The following is a 27,692-nucleotide window of genomic DNA, read 5'->3' on the forward strand; positions in this document are numbered from 1 at the left end:
ATTTACTGTAAGACACGGGAACTCACCTCGTTGTAAAGTATGTTAGACAAGGGGAACTCACCTCGTTGTAAAGTATATTAGACACGGGAACTCACCTTGTTGTAAAGTATGTAAGTCAAGGGAACTCACCTCGTTGTAAAGTATGTAAGACACGGGAACTCACCTCGTTGTAAAGTATGTTAAACATGGGAACTCACCTCGTTGTAAAGTATGTTAGACATGGGAACGCACCTCGTTGTAAAGTATGTTAGACATGGGAACGCACCTTGTTGTAAAGTATGTTAGACATGGGAACTCACCTCGTTGGCGATATACGACAGGTTTCTTCCCATCGATAAGGTCCTGGAGATTCGTGGAGGCGTACATAACTGGGAAAAGAAGGACACTAATGTCAGCTAATTAGACCTGCTGAAACAACAGGAGAGGAGAACAGTAATGTCAACTGATCTCGGATCAATTATCCCTTTCAGATCCTGATGAATCAGACGACATGAACGGGGGGGGGGGGGGGGGGGGGGGGGCTGATCCTAGATCAGCACTCGTACTGACACTCTTCATGAAAACGCACCCTGGTGTCACAGTGGCGGGATTGGACAAAAAATGTGAGGTGAAAAGGTACCTCTTTGCCCGTATCCACAAAGCATCTCAGAGTATAATCGCTGATCTACGATCTGTCCTTAAAATCAAATCAAACTGTATTTGTCACATGCACCAAATACAACAAGTGTAGAACCTTACCGTGAAATGCTTTACTTAGGCTATATACAGGGGGTACCAGTACCGAGTCAGTGTGGAGGTTATATACAGGGGGTACCAGTACCGAGTCAGTGTGGAGGTTATATACAGGGGGCCCCAGTACAGAGTCAGTGTGGAGGTTATATACAGGGGGCCCCAGTACAGAGTCAGTGTGGAGGTTATATACAGGGGGCACCAGTACCGAGTCAGTGTGGAGGTTATATACAGGGGATACTGGTACCGAGTCAGTGTGGAGGTTATATACAGGGGGCACCAGTACAGAGTCAGTGTGGAGGTTATATACAGGGGGTACCAGTACTGAGTCAGGGTGGAGGTTATATACAGGGGGTACCAGTACCGAGTCAGTGTGGAGGTTATATACAGGGGATACTGGTACCGAGTCAGTGTGGAGGTTATATACAGGGGGTACCAGTACCGAGTCAGTGTGGAGGTTATATACAGGGGGTACAAGTACCCAGTCAGTGTGGAGGCTATATACAGGGGGCACCAGTACCGAGTCAGTGTGGAGGTTATATACAGGGGGTACCAGTACCGAGTCAGTGTGGAGGTTATATACAGGGGGCACCAGTACCCAGTCAGTGTGGAGGTTATATACAGGGGGCACCAGTACCCAGTCAGTGTGGAGGTTATATACAGGGGTCACCAGTACCGAGTCAGTGTGGAGGTTATATACAGGGGGTACCGGTACATAGTCAGTGTGGAGGCTATATACAGGGGGCACCAGTATCGAGTCAGTGTGGAGGTTAAATACAGGGGGCACCAGTACCGAGTCAGTGTGGAGGCTATATACAGGGGGCACCAGTACCGAGTCAGTGTGGAGGTTATATACAGGGGGCACCAGTACCGAGTCAGTGTGGAGGTTATATACAGGGGGCACCAGTACCGAGTCAGTGTGGAGGTTATATACAGGGGGTACCGGTACATAGTCAGTGTGGAGGCTATATACAGGGGGTACCGGTACCGAGTCAGTGTGGAGGTTATATACAGGGGGTACCGGTACATAGTCAGTGTGGAGGCTATATAGAGGGGGTACCAGTACCGAGTCAGTGTGGAGGTTATATACAGGGGGTACCAGTACCGAGTCAGTGTGGAGGTTATATACAGGGGGTACCGGTACATAGTCAGTGTGGAGGCTATATACAGGGGGCCCCAGTACCGAGTCAGTGTGGAGGTTATATACAGGGGGTACCGGTACATAGTCAGTGTGGAGGTTATATACAGGGGGTACCGGTACATAGTCAGTGTGGAGGCTATATACAGGGGGTACCAGTACAGAGTCAGTGTGGAGGTTATATACAGGGGGTACCAGTACCGAGTCAGTGTGGAGGTTATATACAGGGGGTATCGGTACATAGTCAGTGTGGAGGCTATATACAGGGGGTATCAGTACAGAGTCAGTGTGGAGGTTATATACAGGGGGTACCAGTACCGAGTCAGTGTGGAGGCTATATACAGGGGGCCCCAGTACCGAGTCAGTGTGGAGGTTATATACAGGGGCTACCAGTACCGAGTCAGTGTGGAGGCTATATACAGGGGGCCCCAGTACCGAGTCAGTGTGGAGGTTATATACAGGGGGCCCCAGTACAGAGTCAGTGTGGAGGTTATATACAGGGGGCACCAGTACAGAGTCAGTGTGGAGGCTTTATACAGGGGGCCCCAGTACCGAGTCAGTGTGGAGGCTATATACAGGGGGCCCCAGTACCGAGTCAGTGTGGAGGCTATATACAGGGGGCCCCAGTACCGAGTCAGTGTGGAGACTATATACAGGGGGCCCCAGTACCGAGTCAGTGTGGAGGCTATATACAGGGGGTATCAGTACAGAGTCAGTGTGGAGGTTATATACAGGGGGCAACAGTACCGAGTCAGTGTGGAGGTTATATACAGGGGGTATCAGTACAGAGTCAGTGTGGAGGTTATATACAGGGGGTATCAGTACAGAGTCAGTGTGGAGGTTATATACAGGGGGTACCAGTACCGAGTCAGTGTGGAGGCTATATACAGGGGGTACCGGTACATAGTCAGTGTGGAGGCTATATACAGGGGGTACCAGTACAGAGTCAGTGTGGAGGTTATATACAGGGGGTACCAGTACCGAGTCAGTGTGGAGGTTATATACAGGGGGTATCGGTACATAGTCAGTGTGGAGGCTATATACAGGGGGTATCAGTACAGAGTCAGTGTGGAGGTTATATACAGGGGGTACCAGTACAGAGTCAGTGTGGAGACTATATACAGGGGGCCCCAGTACCGAGTCAGTGTGGAGGTTATATACAGGGGGTACCAGTACAGAGTCAGTGTGGAGGTTATATACAGGGGGTACCAGTACCGAGTCAGTGTGGAGGTTATATACAGGGGGCACCAGTACAGAGTCAGTGTGGAGGTTATATACAGGGGGTACCAGTACCGAGTCAGTGTGGAGGTTATATACAGGGGCTACCAGTACTGAGTCAGTGTGGAGGCTATATACAGGGGGCCCCAGTACAGAGTCAGTGTGGAGGTTATATACAGGGGGCACCAGTACAGAGTCAGTGTGGAGGCTTTATACAGGGGGCCCCAGTACCGAGTCAGTGTGGAGGCTATATACAGGGGGCCCCAGTACCGAGTCAGTGTGGAGGCTATATACAGGGGGCCCCAGTACCGAGTCAGTGTGGAGACTATATACAGGGGGCCCCAGTACCGAGTCAGTGTGGAGGCTATATACAGGGGGTATCAGTACAGAGTCAGTGTGGAGGTTATATACAGGGGGCACCAGTACCGAGTCAGTGTGGAGGTTATATACAGGGGGTATCAGTACAGAGTCAGTGTGGAGGTTATATACAGGGGGTATCAGTACAGAGTCAGTGTGGAGGTTATATACAGGGGGTATCAGTACAGAGTCAGTGTGGAGGTTATATACAGGGGGTACCAGTACCGGGTCAGTGTGGAGGTTATATACAGGGGGTGCCATTACCGAGTCAGTGTGGAGGTTATATACAGGGGTCACCAGTGCCCAGTCAGTGTGGAGGTTATATACAGGGGGTATCAGTACAGAGTCAGTGTGGAGGTTATATACAGGGGGTATCAGTACAGAGTCAGTGTGGAGGTTATATACAGGGGGTACCAGTACCGAGTCAGTGTGGAGGTTATATACAGGGGGTACCTGTACCGAGTCAGTGTGGAGGTTATATACAGGGGTCACCAGTGCCCAGTCAGTGTGGAGGTTATATACAGGGGGTATCAGTACCGAGTCAGTGTGGAGGTTATATACAGGGGGCCCCAGTACAGAGTCAGTGTGGAGGTTATATACAGGGGGTACCAGAACCGAGTCAGTGTGGAGGTTATATACAGGGGGCACCAGTGCCCAGTCAGTGTGGAGGTTATATACAGGGGGTACCAGTACCGAGTCAGTGTGGAGGTTATATACAGGGGGCACCAGTACCGAGTCAGTGTGGAGGTTAAATACAGGGGGCACCAGTACCGAGTCAGTGTGCGAGAGTACAGGTATCTTATTCATTATGAACTAAAAAGCAACAAACTGATCCTAGATCAGCACTAGACCAGAATAGGATACGATATAACCCACACCCTTACCTGAGTCATACACTGTATTTTATTGGTCACGGCGTTGCTATCTGTGTTTGTGTTGAGAGCACTGAGACTGCCTCCGTAGTTCTGCCGAGGCAGGGAGTGTTTAGCAGGGGGGCTACCTCCTCCTCCTCCTCCTCCACCACCTCCACTACTGCTGCTGCTGTTGTTCTGGGCCCAGGTATAGGAGTCGCTATGGGAGATGGTCCTCAGGCCCAGAGACATGGCCGTGGAGAGACCCGTGTTGAGGGAAACAGACTTCGGTACTGACTTCTTCTCCTGGGAGAGAGAGGAGAAGGAGGAGGAGGGGGGGGGGGGGGGGGGGGGCAATTTAAATATCTCTGTTTTGCTGACAGGTGTGTCAATGTCGACCACAGAATATCCATCCGTCCAACTGTGATCGTGATGTTGTGTAAACTGAAGTCCAATCCATGTCTTTGGTCCATCCTTTCTAAACAGCTAATCTAATACAGTTCCGTGTTTTACAGAGACGAGAGCAGAGGAGATATAGAGGTAGTAGTCAGTCTGTCTAACAGGTAGGAGTTATAGAGGTAGTAGTCAGTCTGTCCTAACAGGTAGGAGTTATATAGGTAGTAGTCAGTCTGTCTAACAGGTAGAAGTTATAGAGGTAGTAGTCAGTCTGTCTAACAGGTAGGAGTTATAGAGGTAGTAGTCAGTCTGTCCTAACAGGTAGGAGTTATATAGGTAGTATACTGTAGTCAGTCTGTCTAACAGGTAGGAGATATAGAGGTAGTAGTCAGTCTGTCTAACAGGTAGGAGTTATAGAGGTAGTAGTCCGTCTGTCTAACAGGTAGGAGTTATATAGGTAGTATACTGTAGTCAGTCTGTCTAACAGGTAGGAGTTATAGAGGTAGTATACTGTAGTCAGTCTGTCTAACAGGTAGGAGTTATAGAGGTAGTAGTCAGTCTGTCTAACAGGTAGGAGTTATAGAGGTAGTATACTGTAGTCAGTCTGTCTAACAGGTAGGAGATATAGAGGTAGTATACTGTAGTCAGTCTGTCTAACAGGTAGAAGTTATAGAGGTAGTAGTCAGTCTGTCTAACAGGTAGGAGTTATAGAGGTAGTAGTCAGTCTGTCTAACAGGTAGGAGTTATATAGGTAGTATACTGTAGTCAGTCTGTCTAACAGGTAGGAGTTATAGAGGTAGTATACTGTAGTCAGTCTGTCTAACAGGTAGGAGTTATAGAGGTAGTAGTCAGTCTGTCTAACAGGTAGGAGTTATATAGGTAGTAGTCAGTCTGTCTAACAGGTAGGAGTTATAGAGGTAGTAGTCAGTCTGTCTAACAGGTAGGAGTTATAGAGGTAGTATACTGTAGTCAGTCTGTCTAACAGGTAGGAGTTATAGAGGTAGTATACTGTAGTCAGTCTGTCTAACAGGTAGGAGTTATAGAGGTAGTATACTGTAGTCAGTCTGTCTAACAGGTAGAAGTTATAGAGGTAGTAGTCAGTCTGTCTAACAGGTAGGAGTTATAGAGGTAGTAGTCAGTCTGTCTAACAGGTAGGAGATATAGAGGTAGTATACTGTAGTCAGTCTGTCTAACAGGTAGAAGTTATAGAGGTAGTAGTCAGTCTGTCTAACAGGTAGGAGTTATAGAGGTAGTAGTCAGTCTGTCTAACAGGTAGGAGTTATATAGGTAGTAGTCAGTCTGTCTAACAGGTAGAAGTTATAGAGGTAGTATACTGTAGTCAGTCTGTCTAACAGGTAGGAGATATATATGTAGTAGTCAGTCTGTCTAACAGGTAGGAGTTATAGAGGTAGTATACTGTAGTCAGTCTGTCTAACAGGTAGGAGTTATAGAGGTAGTATACTGTAGTCAGTCTGTCTAACAGGTAGGAGTTATAGAGGTAGTAGTCAGTCTGTCTAACAGGTAGGAGTTATAGAGGTAGTATACTGTAGTCAGTCTGTCTAACAGGTAGGAGATATAGAGGTAGTATACTGTAGTCAGTCTGTCTAACAGGTAGAAGTTATAGAGGTAGTAGTCAGTCTGTCTAACAGGTAGGAGTTACAGAGGTAGTAGTCAGTCTGTCTAACAGGTAGGAGTTATATAGGTAGTATACTGTAGTCAGTCTGTCTAACAGGTAGGAGTTATAGAGGTAGTATACTGTAGTCAGTCTGTCTAACAGGTAGGAGTTATAGAGGTAGTAGTCAGTCTGTCTAACAGGTAGGAGTTATATAGGTAGTAGTCAGTCTGTCTAACAGGTAGGAGTTATAGAGGTAGTAGTCAGTCTGTCTAACAGGTAGGAGTTATAGAGGTAGTAGACAGTCTGTCTAACAGGTAGGAGTTATAGAGGTAGTAGTCAGTCTGTCTAACAGGTAGGAGTTATAGAGGTAGTAGTCAGTCTGTCTAACAGGTAGGAGATATATAGGTAGTAGTCAGTCTGTCTAACAGGTAGGAGTTATATAGGTAGTAGTCAGTCTGTCTAACAGGTAGGAGTTATATAGGTAGTATACTGTAGTCAGTCTGTCTAACAGGTAGGAGTTATATAGGTAGTATACTGTAGTCAGTCTGTCTAACAGGTAGGAGTTATAGAGGTAGTAGTCAGTCTGTCTAACAGGTAGGAGTTATAGAGGTAGTATACTGTAGTCAGTCTGTCTAACAGGTAGGAGTTATAGAGGTAGTATACTGTAGTCAGTCTGTCTAACAGGTAGGAGTTATAGAGGTAGTAGTCAGTCTGTCTAACAGGTAGGAGTTATATAGGTAGTATACTGTAGTCAGTCTGTCTAACAGGTAGGAGATATAGAGGTAGTAGTCAGTCTGTCTAACAGGTAGGAGATATAGAGGTAGTAGTCAGTCTGTCTAACAGGTAGGAGTTATATAGGTAGTAGTCAGTCTGTCTAACAGGTAGGAGTTATATAGGTAGTATACTGTAGTCAGTCTGTCTAACAGGTAGGAGTTATATAGGTAGTATACTGTAGTCAGTCTGTCTAACAGGTAGGAGTTATAGAGGTAGTAGTCAGTCTGTCTAACAGGTAGGAGTTATAGAGGTAGTATACTGTAGTCAGTCTGTCTAACAGGTAGGAGTTATAGAGGTAGTATACTGTAGTCAGTCTGTCTAACAGGTAGGAGTTATAGAGGTAGTATACTGTAGTCAGTCTGTCTAACAGGTAGAAGTTATAGAGGTAGTAGTCAGTCTGTCTAACAGGTAGGAGTTATATAGGTAGTATACTGTAGTCAGTCTGTCTAACAGGTAGGAGTTATAGAGGTAGTAGTCAGTCTGTCTAACAGGTAGGAGTTATAGAGGTAGTATACTGTAGTCAGTCTGTCTAACAGGTAGGAGATATAGAGGTAGTAGTCAGTCTGTCTAACAGGTAGGAGTTATAGAGGTAGTAGTCAGTCTGTCTAACAGGTAGGAGTTATATAGGTAGTATACTGTAGTCAGTCTGTCTAACAGGTAGGAGTTATAGAGGTAGTATACTGTAGTCAGTCTGTCTAACAGGTAGGAGTTATAGAGGTAGTAGTCAGTCTGTCTAACAGGTAGGAGTTATAGAGGTAGTATACTGTAGTCAGTCTGTCTAACAGGTAGGAGATATAGAGGTAGTATACTGTAGTCAGTCTGTCTAACAGGTAGAAGTTATAGAGGTAGTAGTCAGTCTGTCTAACAGGTAGGAGTTATAGAGGTAGTAGTCAGTCTGTCTAACAGGTAGGAGTTATATAGGTAGTATACTGTAGTCAGTCTGTCTAACAGGTAGGAGTTATAGAGGTAGTATACTGTAGTCAGTCTGTCTAACAGGTAGGAGTTATAGAGGTAGTAGTCAGTCTGTCTAACAGGTAGGAGTTATATAGGTAGTAGTCAGTCTGTCTAACAGGTAGGAGTTATAGAGGTAGTAGTCAGTCTGTCTAACAGGTAGGAGTTATAGAGGTAGTATACTGTAGTCAGTCTGTCTAACAGGTAGGAGTTATAGAGGTAGTATACTGTAGTCAGTCTGTCTAACAGGTAGGAGTTATAGAGGTAGTATACTGTAGTCAGTCTGTCTAACAGGTAGAAGTTATAGAGGTAGTAGTCAGTCTGTCTAACAGGTAGGAGTTATAGAGGTAGTAGTCAGTCTGTCTAACAGGTAGGAGATATAGAGGTAGTATACTGTAGTCAGTCTGTCTAACAGGTAGAAGTTATAGAGGTAGTAGTCAGTCTGTCTAACAGGTAGGAGTTATAGAGGTAGTAGTCAGTCTGTCTAACAGGTAGGAGTTATATAGGTAGTAGTCAGTCTGTCTAACAGGTAGAAGTTATAGAGGTAGTAGTCAGTCTGTCTAACAGGTAGGAGATATATATGTAGTAGTCAGTCTGTCTAACAGGTAGGAGTTATAGAGGTAGTATACTGTAGTCAGTCTGTCTAACAGGTAGGAGTTATAGAGGTAGTATACTGTAGTCAGTCTGTCTAACAGGTAGGAGTTATAGAGGTAGTAGTCAGTCTGTCTAACAGGTAGGAGTTATAGAGGTAGTATACTGTAGTCAGTCTGTCTAACAGGTAGGAGATATAGAGGTAGTATACTGTAGTCAGTCTGTCTAACAGGTAGAAGTTATAGAGGTAGTAGTCAGTCTGTCTAACAGGTAGGAGTTATAGAGGTAGTAGTCAGTCTGTCTAACAGGTAGGAGTTATATAGGTAGTATACTGTAGTCAGTCTGTCTAACAGGTAGGAGTTATAGAGGTAGTATACTGTAGTCAGTCTGTCTAACAGGTAGGAGTTATAGAGGTAGTAGTCAGTCTGTCTAACAGGTAGGAGTTATATAGGTAGTAGTCAGTCTGTCTAACAGGTAGGAGTTATAGAGGTAGTAGTCAGTCTGTCTAACAGGTAGGAGTTATAGAGGTAGTAGACAGTCTGTCTAACAGGTAGGAGTTATAGAGGTAGTAGTCAGTCTGTCTAACAGGTAGGAGTTATAGAGGTAGTAGTCAGTCTGTCTAACAGGTAGGAGATATATAGGTAGTAGTCAGTCTGTCTAACAGGTAGGAGTTATATAGGTAGTAGTCAGTCTGTCTAACAGGTAGGAGTTATATAGGTAGTATACTGTAGTCAGTCTGTCTAACAGGTAGGAGTTATATAGGTAGTATACTGTAGTCAGTCTGTCTAACAGGTAGGAGTTATAGAGGTAGTAGTCAGTCTGTCTAACAGGTAGGAGTTATAGAGGTAGTATACTGTAGTCAGTCTGTCTAACAGGTAGGAGTTATAGAGGTAGTATACTGTAGTCAGTCTGTCTAACAGGTAGGAGTTATAGAGGTAGTAGTCAGTCTGTCTAACAGGTAGGAGTTATATAGGTAGTATACTGTAGTCAGTCTGTCTAACAGGTAGGAGATATAGAGGTAGTAGTCAGTCTGTCTAACAGGTAGGAGATATAGAGGTAGTAGTCAGTCTGTCTAACAGGTAGGAGTTATATAGGTAGTAGTCAGTCTGTCTAACAGGTAGGAGTTATATAGGTAGTATACTGTAGTCAGTCTGTCTAACAGGTAGGAGTTATATAGGTAGTATACTGTAGTCAGTCTGTCTAACAGGTAGGAGTTATAGAGGTAGTAGTCAGTCTGTCTAACAGGTAGGAGTTATAGAGGTAGTATACTGTAGTCAGTCTGTCTAACAGGTAGGAGTTATAGAGGTAGTATACTGTAGTCAGTCTGTCTAACAGGTAGGAGTTATAGAGGTAGTATACTGTAGTCAGTCTGTCTAACAGGTAGAAGTTATAGAGGTAGTAGTCAGTCTGTCTAACAGGTAGGAGTTATATAGGTAGTATACTGTAGTCAGTCTGTCTAACAGGTAGGAGTTATAGAGGTAGTAGTCAGTCTGTCTAACAGGTAGGAGTTATAGAGGTAGTATACTGTAGTCAGTCTGTCTAACAGGTAGGAGTTATAGAGGTAGTATACTGTAGTCAGTCTGTCTAACAGGTAGGAGTTATAGAGGTAGTAGTCAGTCTGTCTAACAGGTAGGAGTTATAGAGGTAGTATACTGTAGTCAGTCTGTCTAACAGGTAGGAGATATAGAGGTAGTATACTGTAGTCAGTCTGTCTAACAGGTAGAAGTTATAGAGGTAGTAGTCAGTCTGTCTAACAGGTAGGAGTTATAGAGGTAGTAGTCAGTCTGTCTAACAGGTAGGAGTTATATAGGTAGTATACTGTAGTCAGTCTGTCTAACAGGTAGGAGTTATAGAGGTAGTATACTGTAGTCAGTCTGTCTAACAGGTAGGAGTTATAGAGGTAGTAGTCAGTCTGTCTAACAGGTAGGAGTTATATAGGTAGTAGTCAGTCTGTCTAACAGGTAGGAGTTATAGAGGTAGTAGTCAGTCTGTCTAACAGGTAGGAGTTATAGAGGTAGTATACTGTAGTCAGTCTGTCTAACAGGTAGGAGTTATAGAGGTAGTATACTGTAGTCAGTCTGTCTAACAGGTAGGAGTTATAGAGGTAGTATACTGTAGTCAGTCTGTCTAACAGGTAGAAGTTATAGAGGTAGTAGTCAGTCTGTCTAACAGGTAGGAGTTATAGAGGTAGTAGTCAGTCTGTCTAACAGGTAGGAGATATAGAGGTAGTATACTGTAGTCAGTCTGTCTAACAGGTAGAAGTTATAGAGGTAGTAGTCAGTCTGTCTAACAGGTAGGAGTTATAGAGGTAGTAGTCAGTCTGTCTAACAGGTAGGAGTTATATAGGTAGTAGTCAGTCTGTCTAACAGGTAGAAGTTATAGAGGTAGTAGTCAGTCTGTCTAACAGGTAGGAGATATATATGTAGTAGTCAGTCTGTCTAACAGGTAGGAGTTATAGAGGTAGTATACTGTAGTCAGTCTGTCTAACAGGTAGGAGTTATAGAGGTAGTATACTGTAGTCAGTCTGTCTAACAGGTAGGAGTTATAGAGGTAGTAGTCAGTCTGTCTAACAGGTAGGAGTTATAGAGGTAGTATACTGTAGTCAGTCTGTCTAACAGGTAGGAGTTATAGAGGTAGTATACTGTAGTCAGTCTGTCTAACAGGTAGAAGTTATAGAGGTAGTAGTCAGTCTGTCTAACAGGTAGGAGTTATAGAGGTAGTAGTCAGTCTGTCTAACAGGTAGGAGTTATATAGGTAGTATACTGTAGTCAGTCTGTCTAACAGGTAGGAGTTATAGAGGTAGTATACTGTAGTCAGTCTGTCTAACAGGTAGGAGTTATAGAGGTAGTAGTCAGTCTGTCTAACAGGTAGGAGTTATATAGGTAGTAGTCAGTCTGTCTAACAGGTAGGAGTTATAGAGGTAGTAGTCAGTCTGTCTAACAGGTAGGAGTTATAGAGGTAGTAGACAGTCTGTCTAACAGGTAGGAGTTATAGAGGTAGTAGTCAGTCTGTCTAACAGGTAGGAGTTATAGAGGTAGTAGTCAGTCTGTCTAACAGGTAGGAGATATATAGGTAGTAGTCAGTCTGTCTAACAGGTAGGAGTTATATAGGTAGTAGTCAGTCTGTCTAACAGGTAGGAGTTATATAGGTAGTATACTGTAGTCAGTCTGTCTAACAGGTAGGAGTTATATAGGTAGTATACTGTAGTCAGTCTGTCTAACAGGTAGGAGTTATAGAGGTAGTAGTCAGTCTGTCTAACAGGTAGGAGTTATAGAGGAAGTATACTGTAGTCAGTCTGTCTAACAGGTAGGAGTTATAGAGGTAGTATACTGTAGTCAGTCTGTCTAACAGGTAGGAGTTATAGAGGTAGTAGTCAGTCTGTCTAACAGGTAGGAGTTATATAGGTAGTATACTGTAGTCAGTCTGTCTAACAGGTAGGAGATATAGAGGTAGTAGTCAGTCTGTCTAACAGGTAGGAGATATAGAGGTAGTAGTCAGTCTGTCTAACAGGTAGGAGTTATATAGGTAGTAGTCAGTCTGTCTAACAGGTAGGAGTTATATAGGTAGTATACTGTAGTCAGTCTGTCTAACAGGTAGGAGTTATATAGGTAGTATACTGTAGTCAGTCTGTCTAACAGGTAGGAGTTATAGAGGTAGTAGTCAGTCTGTCTAACAGGTAGGAGTTATAGAGGTAGTATACTGTAGTCAGTCTGTCTAACAGGTAGGAGTTATAGAGGTAGTATACTGTAGTCAGTCTGTCTAACAGGTAGGAGTTATAGAGGTAGTATACTGTAGTCAGTCTGTCTAACAGGTAGAAGTTATAGAGGTAGTAGTCAGTCTGTCTAACAGGTAGGAGTTATATAGGTAGTATACTGTAGTCAGTCTGTCTAACAGGTACGAGTTATAGAGGTAGTAGTCAGTCTGTCTAACAGGTAGGAGTTATAGAGGTAGTATACTGTAGTCAGTCTGTCTAACAGGTAGGAGTTATAGAGGTAGTATACTGTAGTCAGTCTGTCTAACAGGTAGGAGTTATAGAGGTAGTAGTCAGTCTGTCTAACAGGTAGGAGTTATATAGGTAGTATACTGTAGTCAGTCTGTCTAACAGGTAGGAGATATAGAGGTAGTAGTCAGTCTGTCTAACAGGTAGGAGATATAGAGGTAGTAGTCAGTCTGTCTAACAGGTAGGAGTTATATAGGTAGTAGTCAGTCTGTCTAACAGGTAGGAGTTATATAGGTAGTATACTGTAGTCAGTCTGTCTAACAGGTAGGAGTTATATAGGTAGTATACTGTAGTCAGTCTGTCTAACAGGTAGGAGTTATAGAGGTAGTAGTCAGTCTGTCTAACAGGTAGGAGTTATAGAGGTAGTATACTGTAGTCAGTCTGTCTAACAGGTAGGAGTTATAGAGGTAGTATACTGTAGTCAGTCTGTCTAACAGGTAGGAGTTATAGAGGTAGTATACTGTAGTCAGTATGTCTAACAGGTAGAAGTTATAGAGGTAGTAGTCAGTCTGTCTAACAGGTAGGAGTTATAGAGGTAGTAGTCAGTCTGTCTAACAGGTAGGAGATATAGAGGTAGTATACTGTAGTCAGTCTGTCTAACAGGTAGAAGTTATAGAGGTAGTAGTCAGTCTGTCTAACAGGTAGGAGTTATAGAGGTAGTAGTCAGTCTGTCTAACAGGTAGGAGTTATATAGGTAGTAGTCAGTCTGTCTAACAGGTAGAAGTTATAGAGGTAGTATACTGTAGTCAGTCTGTCTAACAGGTAGGAGTTATAGAGGTAGTATACTGTAGTCAGTCTGTCTAACAGGTAGGAGTTATATAGGTAGTATACTGTAGTCAGTCTGTCTAACAGGTAGGAGTTATAGAGGTAGTAGTCAGTCTGTCTAACAGGTAGGAGTTATAGAGGTAGTATACTGTAGTCAGTCTGTCTAACAGGTAGGAGTTATAGAGGTAGTATACTGTAGTCAGTCTGTCTAACAGGTAGGAGTTATAGAGGTAGTATACTGTAGTCAGTATGTCTAACAGGTAGAAGTTATAGAGGTAGTAGTCAGTCTGTCTAACAGGTAGGAGTTATAGAGGTAGTAGTCAGTCTGTCTAACAGGTAGGAGATATAGAGGTAGTATACTGTAGTCAGTCTGTCTAACAGGTAGAAGTTATAGAGGTAGTAGTCAGTCTGTCTAACAGGTAGGAGTTATATAGGTAGTATACTGTAGTCAGTCTGTCTAACAGGTAGGAGATATAGAGGTAGTAGTCAGTCTGTCTAACAGGTAGGAGATATATATGTAGTAGTCAGTCTGTCTAACAGGTAGGAGTTATAGAGGTAGTATACTGTAGTCAGTCTGTCTAACAGGTAGGAGTTATAGAGGTAGTATACTGTAGTCAGTCTGTCTAACAGGTAGGAGTTATAGAGGTAGTAGTCAGTCTGTCTAACAGGTAGGAGTTATAGAGGTAGTATACTGTAGTCAGTCTGTCTAACAGGTAGGAGATATAGAGGTAGTATACTGTAGTCAGTCTGTCTAACAGGTAGAAGTTATAGAGGTAGTAGTCAGTCTGTCTAACAGGTAGGAGTTATAGAGGTAGTAGTCAGTCTGTCTAACAGGTAGGAGTTATATAGGTAGTATACTGTAGTCAGTCTGTCTAACAGGTAGGAGTTATAGAGGTAGTATACTGTAGTCAGTCTGTCTAACAGGTAGGAGTTATAGAGGTAGTAGTCAGTCTGTCTAACAGGTAGGAGTTATATAGGTAGTAGTCAGTCTGTCTAACAGGTAGGAGTTATAGAGGTAGTAGTCAGTCTGTCTAACAGGTAGGAGTTATAGAGGTAGTAGACAGTCTGTCTAACAGGTAGGAGTTATAGAGGTAGTAGTCAGTCTGTCTAACAGGTAGGAGTTATAGAGGTAGTAGTCAGTCTGTCTAACAGGTAGGAGATATATAGGTAGTAGTCAGACTGTCTAACAGGTAGGAGTTATATAGGTAGTAGTCAGTCTGTCTAACAGGTAGGAGTTATATAGGTAGTATACTGTAGTCAGTCTGTCTAACAGGTAGGAGTTATATAGGTAGTATACTGTAGTCAGTCTGTCTAACAGGTAGGAGTTATAGAGGTAGTAGTCAGTCTGTCTAACAGGTAGGAGTTATAGAGGTAGTATACTGTAGTCAGTCTGTCTAACAGGTAGGAGTTATAGAGGTAGTATACTGTAGTCAGTCTGTCTAACAGGTAGGAGTTATAGAGGTAGTATACTGTAGTCAGTCTGTCTAACAGGTAGAAGTTATAGAGGTAGTAGTCAGTCTGTCTAACAGGTAGGAGTTATAGAGGTAGTAGTCAGTCTGTCTAACAGGTAGGAGATATAGAGGTAGTATACTGTAGTCAGTCTGTCTAACAGGTAGAAGTTATAGAGGTAGTAGTCAGTCTGTCTAACAGGTAGGAGTTATAGAGGTAGTAGTCAGTCTGTCTAACAGGTAGGAGATATATATGTAGTAGTCAGTCTGTCTAACAGGTAGGAGTTATAGAGGTAGTATACTGTAGTCAGTCTGTCTAACAGGTAGGAGTTATAGAGGTAGTATACTGTAGTCAGTCTGTCTAACAGGTAGGAGTTATAGAGGTAGTAGTCAGTCTGTCTAACAGGTAGGAGTTATAGAGGTAGTATACTGTAGTCAGTCTGTCTAACAGGTAGGAGATATAGAGGTAGTATACTGTAGTCAGTCTGTCTAACAGGTAGAAGTTATAGAGGTAGTAGTCAGTCTGTCTAACAGGTAGGAGTTATAGAGGTAGTAGTCAGTCTGTCTAACAGGTAGGAGTTATATAGGTAGTATACTGTAGTCAGTCTGTCTAACAGGTAGGAGTTATAGAGGTAGTATACTGTAGTCAGTCTGTCTAACAGGTAGGAGTTATAGAGGTAGTAGTCAGTCTGTCTAACAGGTAGGAGTTATATAGGTAGTAGTCAGTCTGTCTAACAGGTAGGAGTTATAGAGGTAGTAGTCAGTCTGTCTAACAGGTAGGAGTTATAGAGGTAGTAGACAGTCTGTCTAACAGGTAGGAGTTATAGAGGTAGTAGTCAGTCTGTCTAACAGGTAGGAGTTATAGAGGTAGTAGTCAGTCTGTCTAACAGGTAGGAGATATATAGGTAGTAGTCAGACTGTCTAACAGGTAGGAGTTATATAGGTAGTAGTCAGTCTGTCTAACAGGTAGGAGTTATATAGGTAGTATACTGTAGTCAGTCTGTCTAACAGGTAGGAGTTATATAGGTAGTATACTGTAGTCAGTCTGTCTAACAGGTAGGAGTTATAGAGGTAGTAGTCAGTCTGTCTAACAGGTAGGAGTTATAGAGGTAGTATACTGTAGTCAGTCTGTCTAACAGGTAGGAGTTATAGAGGTAGTATACTGTAGTCAGTCTGTCTAACAGGTAGGAGTTATAGAGGTAGTATACTGTAGTCAGTCTGTCTAACAGGTAGAAGTTATAGAGGTAGTAGTCAGTCTGTCTAACAGGTAGGAGTTATAGAGGTAGTAGTCAGTCTGTCTAACAGGTAGGAGATATAGAGGTAGTATACTGTAGTCAGTCTGTCTAACAGGTAGAAGTTATAGAGGTAGTAGTCAGTCTGTCTAACAGGTAGGAGTTATAGAGGTAGTAGTCAGTCTGTCTAACAGGTAGGAGTTATATAGGTAGTAGTCAGTCTGTCTAACAGGTAGAAGTTATAGAGGTAGTAGTCAGTCTGTCTAACAGGTAGGAGATATATATGTAGTAGTCAGTCTGTCTAACAGGTAGGAGTTATAGAGGTAGTATACTGTAGTCAGTCTGTCTAACAGGTAGGAGTTATAGAGGTAGTATACTGTAGTCAGTCTGTCTAACAGGTAGGAGTTATAGAGGTAGTAGTCAGTCTGTCTAACAGGTAGGAGTTATAGAGGTAGTATACTGTAGTCAGTCTGTCTAACAGGTAGGAGATATAGAGGTAGTATACTGTAGTCAGTCTGTCTAACAGGTAGAAGTTATAGAGGTAGTAGTCAGTCTGTCTAACAGGTAGGAGTTATAGAGGTAGTAGTCAGTCTGTCTAACAGGTAGGAGTTATATAGGTAGTATACTGTAGTCAGTCTGTCTAACAGGTAGGAGTTATAGAGGTAGTATACTGTAGTCAGTCTGTCTAACAGGTAGGAGTTATAGAGGTAGTAGTCAGTCTGTCTAACAGGTAGGAGTTATATAGGTAGTAGTCAGTCTGTCTAACAGGTAGGAGTTATAGAGGTAGTAGTCAGTCTGTCTAACAGGTAGGAGTTATAGAGGTAGTAGACAGTCTGTCTAACAGGTAGGAGTTATAGAGGTAGTAGTCAGTCTGTCTAACAGGTAGGAGTTATAGAGGTAGTAGTCAGTCTGTCTAACAGGTAGGAGATATATAGGTAGTAGTCAGTCTGTCTAACAGGTAGGAGTTATATAGGTAGTAGTCAGTCTGTCTAACAGGTAGGAGTTATATAGGTAGTATACTGTAGTCAGTCTGTCTAACAGGTAGGAGTTATATAGGTAGTATACTGTAGTCAGTCTGTCTAACAGGTAGGAGTTATAGAGGTAGTAGTCAGTCTGTCTAACAGGTAGGAGTTATAGAGGTAGTATACTGTAGTCAGTCTGTCTAACAGGTAGGAGTTATAGAGGTAGTATACTGTAGTCAGTCTGTCTAACAGGTAGGAGTTATAGAGGTAGTAGTCAGTCTGTCTAACAGGTAGGAGTTATATAGGTAGTATACTGTAGTCAGTCTGTCTAACAGGTAGGAGATATAGAGGTAGTAGTCAGTCTGTCTAACAGGTAGGAGATATAGAGGTAGTAGTCAGTCTGTCTAACAGGTAGGAGTTATATAGGTAGTAGTCAGTCTGTCTAACAGGTAGGAGTTATATAGGTAGTATACTGTAGTCAGTCTGTCTAACAGGTAGGAGTTATATAGGTAGTATACTGTAGTCAGTCTGTCTAACAGGTAGGAGTTATAGAGGTAGTAGTCAGTCTGTCTAACAGGTAGGAGTTATAGAGGTAGTATACTGTAGTCAGTCTGTCTAACAGGTAGGAGTTATAGAGGTAGTATACTGTAGTCAGTCTGTCTAACAGGTAGGAGTTATAGAGGTAGTATACTGTAGTCAGTCTGTCTAACAGGTAGAAGTTATAGAGGTAGTAGTCAGTCTGTCTAACAGGTAGGAGTTATATAGGTAGTATACTGTAGTCAGTCTGTCTAACAGGTAGGAGTTATAGAGGTAGTAGTCAGTCTGTCTAACAGGTAGGAGTTATAGAGGTAGTATACTGTAGTCAGTCTGTCTAACAGGTAGGAGTTATAGAGGTAGTATACTGTAGTCAGTCTGTCTAACAGGTAGGAGTTATAGAGGTAGTAGTCAGTCTGTCTAACAGGTAGGAGTTATATAGGTAGTATACTGTAGTCAGTCTGTCTAACAGGTAGGAGATATAGAGGTAGTAGTCAGTCTGTCTAACAGGTAGGAGATATAGAGGTAGTAGTCAGTCTGTCTAACAGGTAGGAGTTATATAGGTAGTAGTCAGTCTGTCTAACAGGTAGGAGTTATATAGGTAGTATACTGTAGTCAGTCTGTCTAACAGGTAGGAGTTATATAGGTAGTATACTGTAGTCAGTCTGTCTAACAGGTAGGAGTTATAGAGGTAGTAGTCAGTCTGTCTAACAGGTAGGAGTTATAGAGGTAGTATACTGTAGTCAGTCTGTCTAACAGGTAGGAGTTATAGAGGTAGTATACTGTAGTCAGTCTGTCTAACAGGTAGGAGTTATAGAGGTAGTATACTGTAGTCAGTCTGTCTAACAGGTAGAAGTTATAGAGGTAGTAGTCAGTCTGTCTAACAGGTAGGAGTTATAGAGGTAGTAGTCAGTCTGTCTAACAGGTAGGAGATATAGAGGTAGTATACTGTAGTCAGTCTGTCTAACAGGTAGAAGTTATAGAGGTAGTAGTCAGTCTGTCTAACAGGTAGGAGTTATAGAGGTAGTAGTCAGTCTGTCTAACAGGTAGGAGTTATATAGGTAGTAGTCAGTCTGTCTAACAGGTAGGAGTTATAGAGGTAGTAGTCAGTCTGTCTAACAGGTAGGAGATATATATGTAGTAGTCAGTCTGTCTAACAGGTAGGAGTTATAGAGGTAGTAGTCAGTCTGTCTAACAGGTAGGAGTTATATAGGTAGTATACTGTAGTCAGTCTGTCTAACAGGTAGGAGATATAGAGGTAGTAGTCAGTCTGTCTAACAGGTAGGAGATATAGAGGTAGTAGTCAGTCTGTCTAACAGGTAGGAGTTATATAGGTAGTAGTCAGTCTGTCTAACAGGTAGGAGTTATATAGGTAGTATACTGTAGTCAGTCTGTCTAACAGGTAGGAGTTATATAGGTAGTATACTGTAGTCAGTCTGTCTAACAGGTAGGAGTTATAGAGGTAGTAGTCAGTCTGTCTAACAGGTAGGAGTTATAGAGGTAGTATACTGTAGTCAGTCTGTCTAACAGGTAGGAGTTATAGAGGTAGTATACTGTAGTCAGTCTGTCTAACAGGTAGGAGTTATAGAGGTAGTATACTGTAGTCAGTCTGTCTAACAGGTAGAAGTTATAGAGGTAGTAGTCAGTCTGTCTAACAGGTAGGAGTTATATAGGTAGTATACTGTAGTCAGTCTGTCTAACAGGTAGGAGTTATAGAGGTAGTAGTCAGTCTGTCTAACAGGTAGGAGTTATAGAGGTAGTATACTGTAGTCAGTCTGTCTAACAGGTAGGAGTTATAGAGGTAGTATACTGTAGTCAGTCTGTCTAACAGGTAGGAGTTATAGAGGTAGTAGTCAGTCTGTCTAACAGGTAGGAGTTATATAGGTAGTATACTGTAGTCAGTCTGTCTAACAGGTAGGAGATATAGAGGTAGTAGTCAGTCTGTCTAACAGGTAGGAGATATAGAGGTAGTAGTCAGTCTGTCTAACAGGTAGGAGTTATATAGGTAGTAGTCAGTCTGTCTAACAGGTAGGAGTTATAGAGGTAGTATACTGTAGTCAGTCTGTCTAACAGGTAGGAGTTATATAGGTAGTATACTGTAGTCAGTCTGTCTAACAGGTAGGAGTTATAGAGGTAGTAGTCAGTCTGTCTAACAGGTAGGAGTTATAGAGGTAGTATACTGTAGTCAGTCTGTCTAACAGGTAGGAGTTATAGAGGTAGTATACTGTAGTCAGTCTGTCTAACAGGTAGGAGTTATAGAGGTAGTATACTGTAGTCAGTCTGTCTAACAGGTAGAAGTTATAGAGGTAGTAGTCAGTCTGTCTAACAGGTAGGAGTTATAGAGGTAGTAGTCAGTCTGTCTAACAGGTAGGAGATATAGAGGTAGTATACTGTAGTCAGTCTGTCTAACAGGTAGAAGTTATAGAGGTAGTAGTCAGTCTGTCTAACAGGTAGGAGTTATAGAGGTAGTAGTCAGTCTGTCTAACAGGTAGGAGTTATATAGGTAGTAGTCAGTCTGTCTAACAGGTAGAAGTTATAGAGGTAGTAGTCAGTCTGTCTAACAGGTAGGAGTTATAGAGGTAGTATACTGTAGTCAGTCTGTCTAACAGGTAGGAGTTATAGAGGTAGTATACTGTAGTCAGTCTGTCTAACAGGTAGGAGTTATAGAGGTAGTAGTCAGTCTGTCTAACAGGTAGGAGTTATAGAGGTAGTATACTGTAGTCAGTCTGTCTAACAGGTAGGAGATATAGAGGTAGTATACTGTAGTCAGTCTGTCTAACAGGTAGAAGTTATAGAGGTAGTAGTCAGTCTGTCTAACAGGTAGGAGTTATAGAGGTAGTAGTCAGTCTGTCTAACAGGTAGGAGTTATATAGGTAGTATACTGTAGTCAGTCTGTCTAACAGGTAGGAGTTATAGAGGTAGTATACTGTAGTCAGTCTGTCTAACAGGTAGGAGTTATAGAGGTAGTAGTCAGTCTGTCTAACAGGTAGGAGTTATATAGGTAGTAGTCAGTCTGTCTAACAGGTAGGAGTTATAGAGGTAGTAGTCAGTCTGTCTAACAGGTAGGAGTTATAGAGGTAGTAGACAGTCTGTCTAACAGGTAGGAGTTATAGAGGTAGTAGTCAGTCTGTCTAACAGGTAGGAGTTATAGAGGTAGTAGTCAGTCTGTCTAACAGGTAGGAGATATATAGGTAGTAGTCAGTCTGTCTAACAGGTAGGAGTTATATAGGTAGTAGTCAGTCTGTCTAACAGGTAGGAGTTATATAGGTAGTATACTGTAGTCAGTCTGTCTAACAGGTAGGAGTTATATAGGTAGTATACTGTAGTCAGTCTGTCTAACAGGTAGGAGTTATAGAGGTAGTAGTCAGTCTGTCTAACAGGTAGGAGTTATAGAGGTAGTATACTGTAGTCAGTCTGTCTAACAGGTAGGAGTTATAGAGGTAGTATACTGTAGTCAGTCTGTCTAACAGGTAGGAGTTATAGAGGTAGTAGTCAGTCTGTCTAACAGGTAGGAGTTATATAGGTAGTATACTGTAGTCAGTCTGTCTAACAGGTAGGAGATATAGAGGTAGTAGTCAGTCTGTCTAACAGGTAGGAGATATAGAGGTAGTAGTCAGTCTGTCTAACAGGTAGGAGTTATATAGGTAGTAGTCAGTCTGTCTAACAGGTAGGAGTTATATAGGTAGTATACTGTAGTCAGTCTGTCTAACAGGTAGGAGTTATATAGGTAGTATACTGTAGTCAGTCTGTCTAACAGGTAGGAGTTATAGAGGTAGTAGTCAGTCTGTCTAACAGGTAGGAGTTATAGAGGTAGTATACTGTAGTCAGTCTGTCTAACAGGTAGGAGTTATAGAGGTAGTATACTGTAGTCAGTCTGTCTAACAGGTAGGAGTTATAGAGGTAGTATACTGTAGTCAGTCTGTCTAACAGGTAGAAGTTATAGAGGTAGTAGTCAGTCTGTCTAACAGGTAGGAGTTATAGAGGTAGTAGTCAGTCTGTCTAACAGGTAGGAGATATAGAGGTAGTATACTGTAGTCAGTCTGTCTAACAGGTAGAAGTTATAGAGGTAGTAGTCAGTCTGTCTAACAGGTAGGAGTTATAGAGGTAGTAGTCAGTCTGTCTAACAGGTAGGAGTTATATAGGTAGTAGTCAGTCTGTCTAACAGGTAGAAGTTATAGAGGTAGTAGTCAGTCTGTCTAACAGGTAGGAGTTATAGAGGTAGTAGTCAGTCTGTCTAACAGGTAGGAGTTATATAGGTAGTAGTCAGTCTGTCTAACAGGTAGGAGTTATATAGGTAGTATACTGTAGTCAGTCTGTCTAACAGGTAGGAGATATAGAGGTAGTATACTGTAGTCAGTCTGTCTAACAGGTAGGAGTTATAGAGGTAGTATACTGTAGTCAGTCTGTCTAACAGGTAGGAGTTATAGAGGTAGTAGTCAGTCTGTCTAACAGGTAGGAGTTATAGAGGTAGTATACTGTAGTCAGTCTGTCTAACAGGTAGGAGATATAGAGGTAGTATACTGTAGTCAGTCTGTCTAACAGGTAGAAGTTATAGAGGTAGTAGTCAGTCTGTCTAACAGGTAGGAGTTATAGAGGTAGTAGTCAGTCTGTCTAACAGGTAGGAGTTATATAGGTAGTATACTGTAGTCAGTCTGTCTAACAGGTAGGAGTTATAGAGGTAGTATACTGTAGTCAGTCTGTCTAACAGGTAGGAGTTATAGAGGTAGTAGTCAGTCTGTCTAACAGGTAGGAGTTATATAGGTAGTAGTCAGTCTGTCTAACAGGTAGGAGTTATAGAGGTAGTAGTCAGTCTGTCTAACAGGTAGGAGTTATAGAGGTAGTAGACAGTCTGCCTAACAGGTAGGAGTTATAGAGGTAGTAGTCAGTCTGTCTAACAGGTAGGAGTTATAGAGGTAGTAGTCAGTCTGTCTAACAGGTAGGAGATATATAGGTAGTAGTCAGTCTGTCTAACAGGTAGGAGTTATATAGGTAGTAGTCAGTCTGTCTAACAGGTAGGAGTTATATAGGTAGTATACTGTAGTCAGTCTGTCTAACAGGTAGGAGTTATATAGGTAGTATACTGTAGTCAGTCTGTCTAACAGGTAGGAGTTATAGAGGTAGTAGTCAGTCTGTCTAACAGGTAGGAGTTATAGAGGTAGTATACTGTAGTCAGTCTGTCTAACAGGTAGGAGTTATAGAGGTAGTATACTGTAGTCAGTCTGTCTAACAGGTAGGAGGTATAGAGGTAGTAGTCAGTCTGTCTAACAGGTAGGAGTTATATAGGTAGTATACTGTAGTCAGTCTGTCTAACAGGTAGGAGATATAGAGGTAGTAGTCAGTCTGTCTAACAGGTAGGAGATATAGAGGTAGTAGTCAGTCTGTCTAACAGGTAGGAGATATATAGGTAGTATACTGTAGTCAGTCTGTCTAACAGGTAGGAGTTATATAGGTAGTATACTGTAGTCAGTCTGTCTAACAGGTAGGAGTTATATAGGTAGTATACTGTAGTCAGTCTGTCTAACAGGTAGGAGTTATATAGGTAGTATACTGTAGTCAGTCTGTCTAACAGGTAGGAGTTATATACTGCTACAGACTTCCTATAGGCTGCTATTATAACAGTAAGCCTATAGGAAGAGGAGGAAACAGACACATTATACTGTCTACTGCTACAGACTTCCTATAGGCTGCTATTATAACAGTAAGCCTATAGGAAGAGGAGGAAACAGACACATGCTGAGTTTGACAACATGACTACTGCAGACAGACACACATCCATGCAGACAAATTCTGTTTGTCCATGACCCCTAGTACCACTGTTGTTATTCTCTCTCTCTCTCTCTCTCTCTCTCTGTCTCTCTCTCTCTGTCTCTCTGTCTCTCTGTCTCTCTCTCTCTCTCTCTCTCTCTCTCTGTCTCTCTGTCTCTCTCTGTCTCTCTCTCTCTCTCTCTCTCTCTCTCTCTCTCTCTCTCTGTCTCTCTCTCTCTTTCTCTGTCTCTCTCTCTCTCAGAGCTTTATTGGTTAGGTCAGGTAAGCAGATTACTCAGCCAGTTTGGTTCCTGCAGTCAGTATTTTAGGAAACACTGGGGTTTGTCTCACTTTCTACCGTACAGTACAGACAGTACGTACAGACAGAGTAATCTCCTGCCTTCCTAAAGTCTTCCAAAGCCAAGTTAACAAACAGATCACTGACCATTTCGAGAATCCCACCGTACCTTCTCCACTGTGCAATCTGGTTTCCGAGCTGGTCAGGGGTGCACCTCAGCCACGCTCAAGGACATAAATGATATCACAACCGCCATTGATACAATACAGTACTGTGCAGCCGTCTTCATCAACCTGACCAAGGCTTTCGACTCTGCCAATCACCGTATTCTTATCGGCAGTCTCAACAGCCTTGGTTTCTCAAACGACCGCCTCGCCTGGTTCACTAACTACTTCTCAGACAGAGTTCAGTGTGTCAAATCGAAGGGCCTGTTGACCGTCTGGCAGTGTCTATGGGGGTACCACAGGGTTCAATTCTCGGGCCGAATCTTTTCTCAGTATACATCAACGATGTGGCTCTTGCTGTGGGTGATTCCTTGATCCACCTCTACCCAGACGACACCATTCTGTATACATCTGGCCCTTCTTTGGACACTGTGTTAACTAACCTCCAGACGAGCTTCAATGCCACACAACACTTTTCTACTGTGCTATTGACTGTATGTTTGTTTTACTCCATGTGTAACTCTCTGTTGTTATTTGTGTCACACTGCTTTGCTTTCTTTATCTTATATCTTATCGTGGTCAGGACGCAGTTGTAAATAAGAACTTGTTCTCAACTAGTCTACCTGGTTAAATAAAGGTGTTCTCAACTAGCCTACCTGGTTAAATAAAGGTGTTCTCAACTAGCCTACCTGGTTAAATAAAGGTGTTCTCAACTAGCCTACCTGGTTAAATAAAGGTGTTCTCAACTAGCCTACCTGGTTAAATAAAGGTGTTCTCAACTAGCCTACCTGGTTAAATAAAGGTGAAATAATAAAATCTAATAAATATATAAACAGAGACACTCAAGCAGGAGGAGGGACACCAGACAGAGATACAGGCTGTGATTAAGTTCATGACGCTATGTCTAGCATAAACATGTCTGTCTGCCTGCCTGCCTGCCTGCCTGCCTGCCTGCCTGCCTGCCTGCCTGCCTGCCTGCCTGCCTGCCTGCCTGCCTGCCTGCCTGCCTGCCAGTCAGTCAGTCAGTCAGTCAGTCTGTCTGCCCTTCTGTTTGTCTGTGTGATACCTCTGGCAGCTGTAGCTGTTGGTTATTATCTGGTAGAACAGAAACAGTGTGTGTGTGTGTGTGTGTGTGTGATACCTCTGGCAGCTGTAGTTGTGTCTGTTGCATGGTTAGTATCTGAAGGAACAGAGGGCTCTGTAGAACAGACTTCAGTAGTGATAGTTTCTCCTCTGTAGGAGCCTCTCCTCTGTCCTTCAGCTTGGCCTGGAGTCTCTCCACAGCCTCCAAGGCCCGCTGTGTATCTGGAGAGAATACAATACAATACAATACAATACAATATAATACAATATAATACAATACAATACAATCTAATATAATACAATACAATACAATATAATACAATACAATATAATACAATACAATATAATACAATATAATACAATATAATACAATACAATACAATACAATACAATATAATACAATACAATATAATACAATACAATATAATACAATACAATATAATACAATATAATACAATACAATATAATACAATATAATACAATACAATACAATACAATACAATACAATACAATATAATACAATATAATATAATACAATATAATACACACTACAATACAATACAATATAATACAATACAATACAATACAATATAATACAATATAATACAATACAATACAATACAATATAATACAATATAATACAATATAATACAATACAATATAATACAATATAATACACACTACAATACAATACAATATAATATAATACAATACAATATAATACAATATAATACAATATAATATAATACAATACAATATAATATAATACACACTACAATACAATACAATATAATATAATACACACTACAATACAATACAATATAATATAATACACACTACAATACAATACAATATAATATAATACACACTACAATACAATACAATATAATATAATACACACTACAATATAATACAATACAATACAATATAATACAATACAATATAATACAATATAATATAATACAATATAATACACACTACAATACAATACAATATAATATAATACACACTACAATACAATACAATATAATATAATACACACTACAATACAATACAATATAATATAATACACACTACAATATAATACAATACAATACAATATAATACAATACAATACAATATAATACAATATAATATAATACAATATAATACACACTACAATACAATACAATATAATACAATACAATACAATATAATACAATATAATACAATACAATACAATACAATATAATACAATATAATACAATACACACTACAATATAATACAATACAATAAAATATAATACAATACAATACACACTTCAATATAATGCAATACAATATAATACAATACAATATATTGCAATACAATACACACTACACTACAATACAACACAACTCAATACAATACAATACACTTTGTAGTGTAGTCACTGTGTAGTGTAGTCACTGTGTAGTGTAGTCACTGTGTAGTGTAGTCACTGTGTAGTGTAGTCATTGTGTAGTGTAGTCACTGTGTAGTCACTGTGTAGTCACTGTGTAGTGTAGTCACTGTGTAGTGTAGTCACTGTGTAGTCACTGTGTAGTGTAGTCACTTTGTAGTCACTGTGTAGTCACGTTGTAGTGTAGTCACTGTGTAGTGTAGTCACTGTGTAGTCACTGTGTAGTCACTGTGTAGTGTAGTCACTGTGTAGTGTAGTCACTGTGTAGTCACTGTGTAGTGTAGTCACTGTGTAGTGTAGTCACTGTGTAGTCACTGTGTAGTGTAGTCACTGTGTAGTGTAGTGTAGTCACTGTGTAGTGTAGTCACTGTGTAGAGTAGTCACTGTGTAGTGTAGTCACTTTGTAGTGTAGTCACTGTGTAGTCACTGTGTAGTGTAGTCACTGTGTAGTGTAGTCACTGTGTAGTGTAGTCACTGTGTAGTCACTGTGTAGTGTAGTGTAGTCACTGTGTAGTGTAGTCACTGTGTAGTCACTGTGTAGTGTAGTGTAGTCACTGTGTAGTGTAGTCACTGTGTAGAGTAGTCACTGTGTAGTGTAGTCACTGTGTAGTGTAGTCACTGTGTAGTCACTGTCTAGTGTAGTCACTGTCTAGTGTAGTCACTGTGTAGTGTAGTCACTGTGTAGTGTAGTCACTGTGTAGTGTAGTCACTGTGTAGTCACTGTGTAGTGTAGTCACTGTGTATTGTAGTCACTGTGTAGTCACTGTGTAGTGTAGTCACTGTGTAGTGTAGTCACTGTGTATTGTAGTCACTGTGTAGTCACTGTGTAGTGTAGTCACTGTGTAGTGTAGTCACTGTGTATGGTAGTCACTGTGTAGTCACTGTGTAGTGTAGTCACTGTGTAGTCACTGTGTAGTGTAGTCACTGTGTAGTCACTGTGTAGTTTAGTCACTGTGTATTGTAGTCACTGTGTAGTCACTGTGTAGTGTAGTCACTGTGTAGTGTAGTCACTGTGTAGTCACTGTGTAGTGTAGTCACTGTGTAGTGTAGTCACTGTGTAGTGTAGTCACTGTGTAGTGTAGTCACTGTGTAGTCACTGTGTAGTGTAGTCACTGTGTAGTGTAGTCACTGTGTAGTGTAGTCACTGTGTAGTGTAGTCAAGGTGCTTAGAAGGGCTGAATGACACTTACCCATGGCGTCCATCTTTGCTTGGATGTAGGTCTTCACTAGATGGTTGAGAGTGTTCATGTGTGCCTGTCACCGGTCAACATCGGATACCTGCAACATGACTTGACATATTTATCATGTTCTGTTATAATCTCCACACGGCACAGCCAGAAGAGGTCTGGCCCACCCCTCAGAGCCTGGTTCCTGTCTACCCAGTAGAGGACTGGCCCACCCCTCATAGCCTGGTTCCTCT

At 41.6% G+C, this 27,692-nt stretch overlaps 1 protein-coding gene across 1 annotated transcript in view; it reads right to left on the bottom strand.

The window, feature by feature from the left end:
- Window positions 1-27,692, bottom strand: part of LOC110517093 (multiple PDZ domain protein) — a 135,084-nt gene that overhangs the window by 96,200 nt on the left and 11,192 nt on the right. The window contains exons 3-6 of the mRNA XM_090209962.1: window positions 27,463-27,550; window positions 24,910-25,073; window positions 4,327-4,599; window positions 300-368 (exon numbers count right to left, since the gene is read on the bottom strand). Of these exons, the coding sequence (XP_090066088.1) occupies window positions 300-368; window positions 4,327-4,599; window positions 24,910-25,073; window positions 27,463-27,520 (564 nt within the window). The 5' untranslated portion in view covers window positions 27,521-27,550. The remainder of the gene's footprint in view (window positions 1-299; window positions 369-4,326; window positions 4,600-24,909; window positions 25,074-27,462; window positions 27,551-27,692) is intronic.

The sequence above is a fragment of the Oncorhynchus mykiss genome, chromosome 19, assembly GCF_057628025.1.
Source record: "Oncorhynchus mykiss isolate SJ-2025 chromosome 19, ASM5762802v1, whole genome shotgun sequence".
Classification (NCBI taxonomy): Eukaryota; Metazoa; Chordata; class Actinopteri; order Salmoniformes; family Salmonidae; genus Oncorhynchus; species Oncorhynchus mykiss.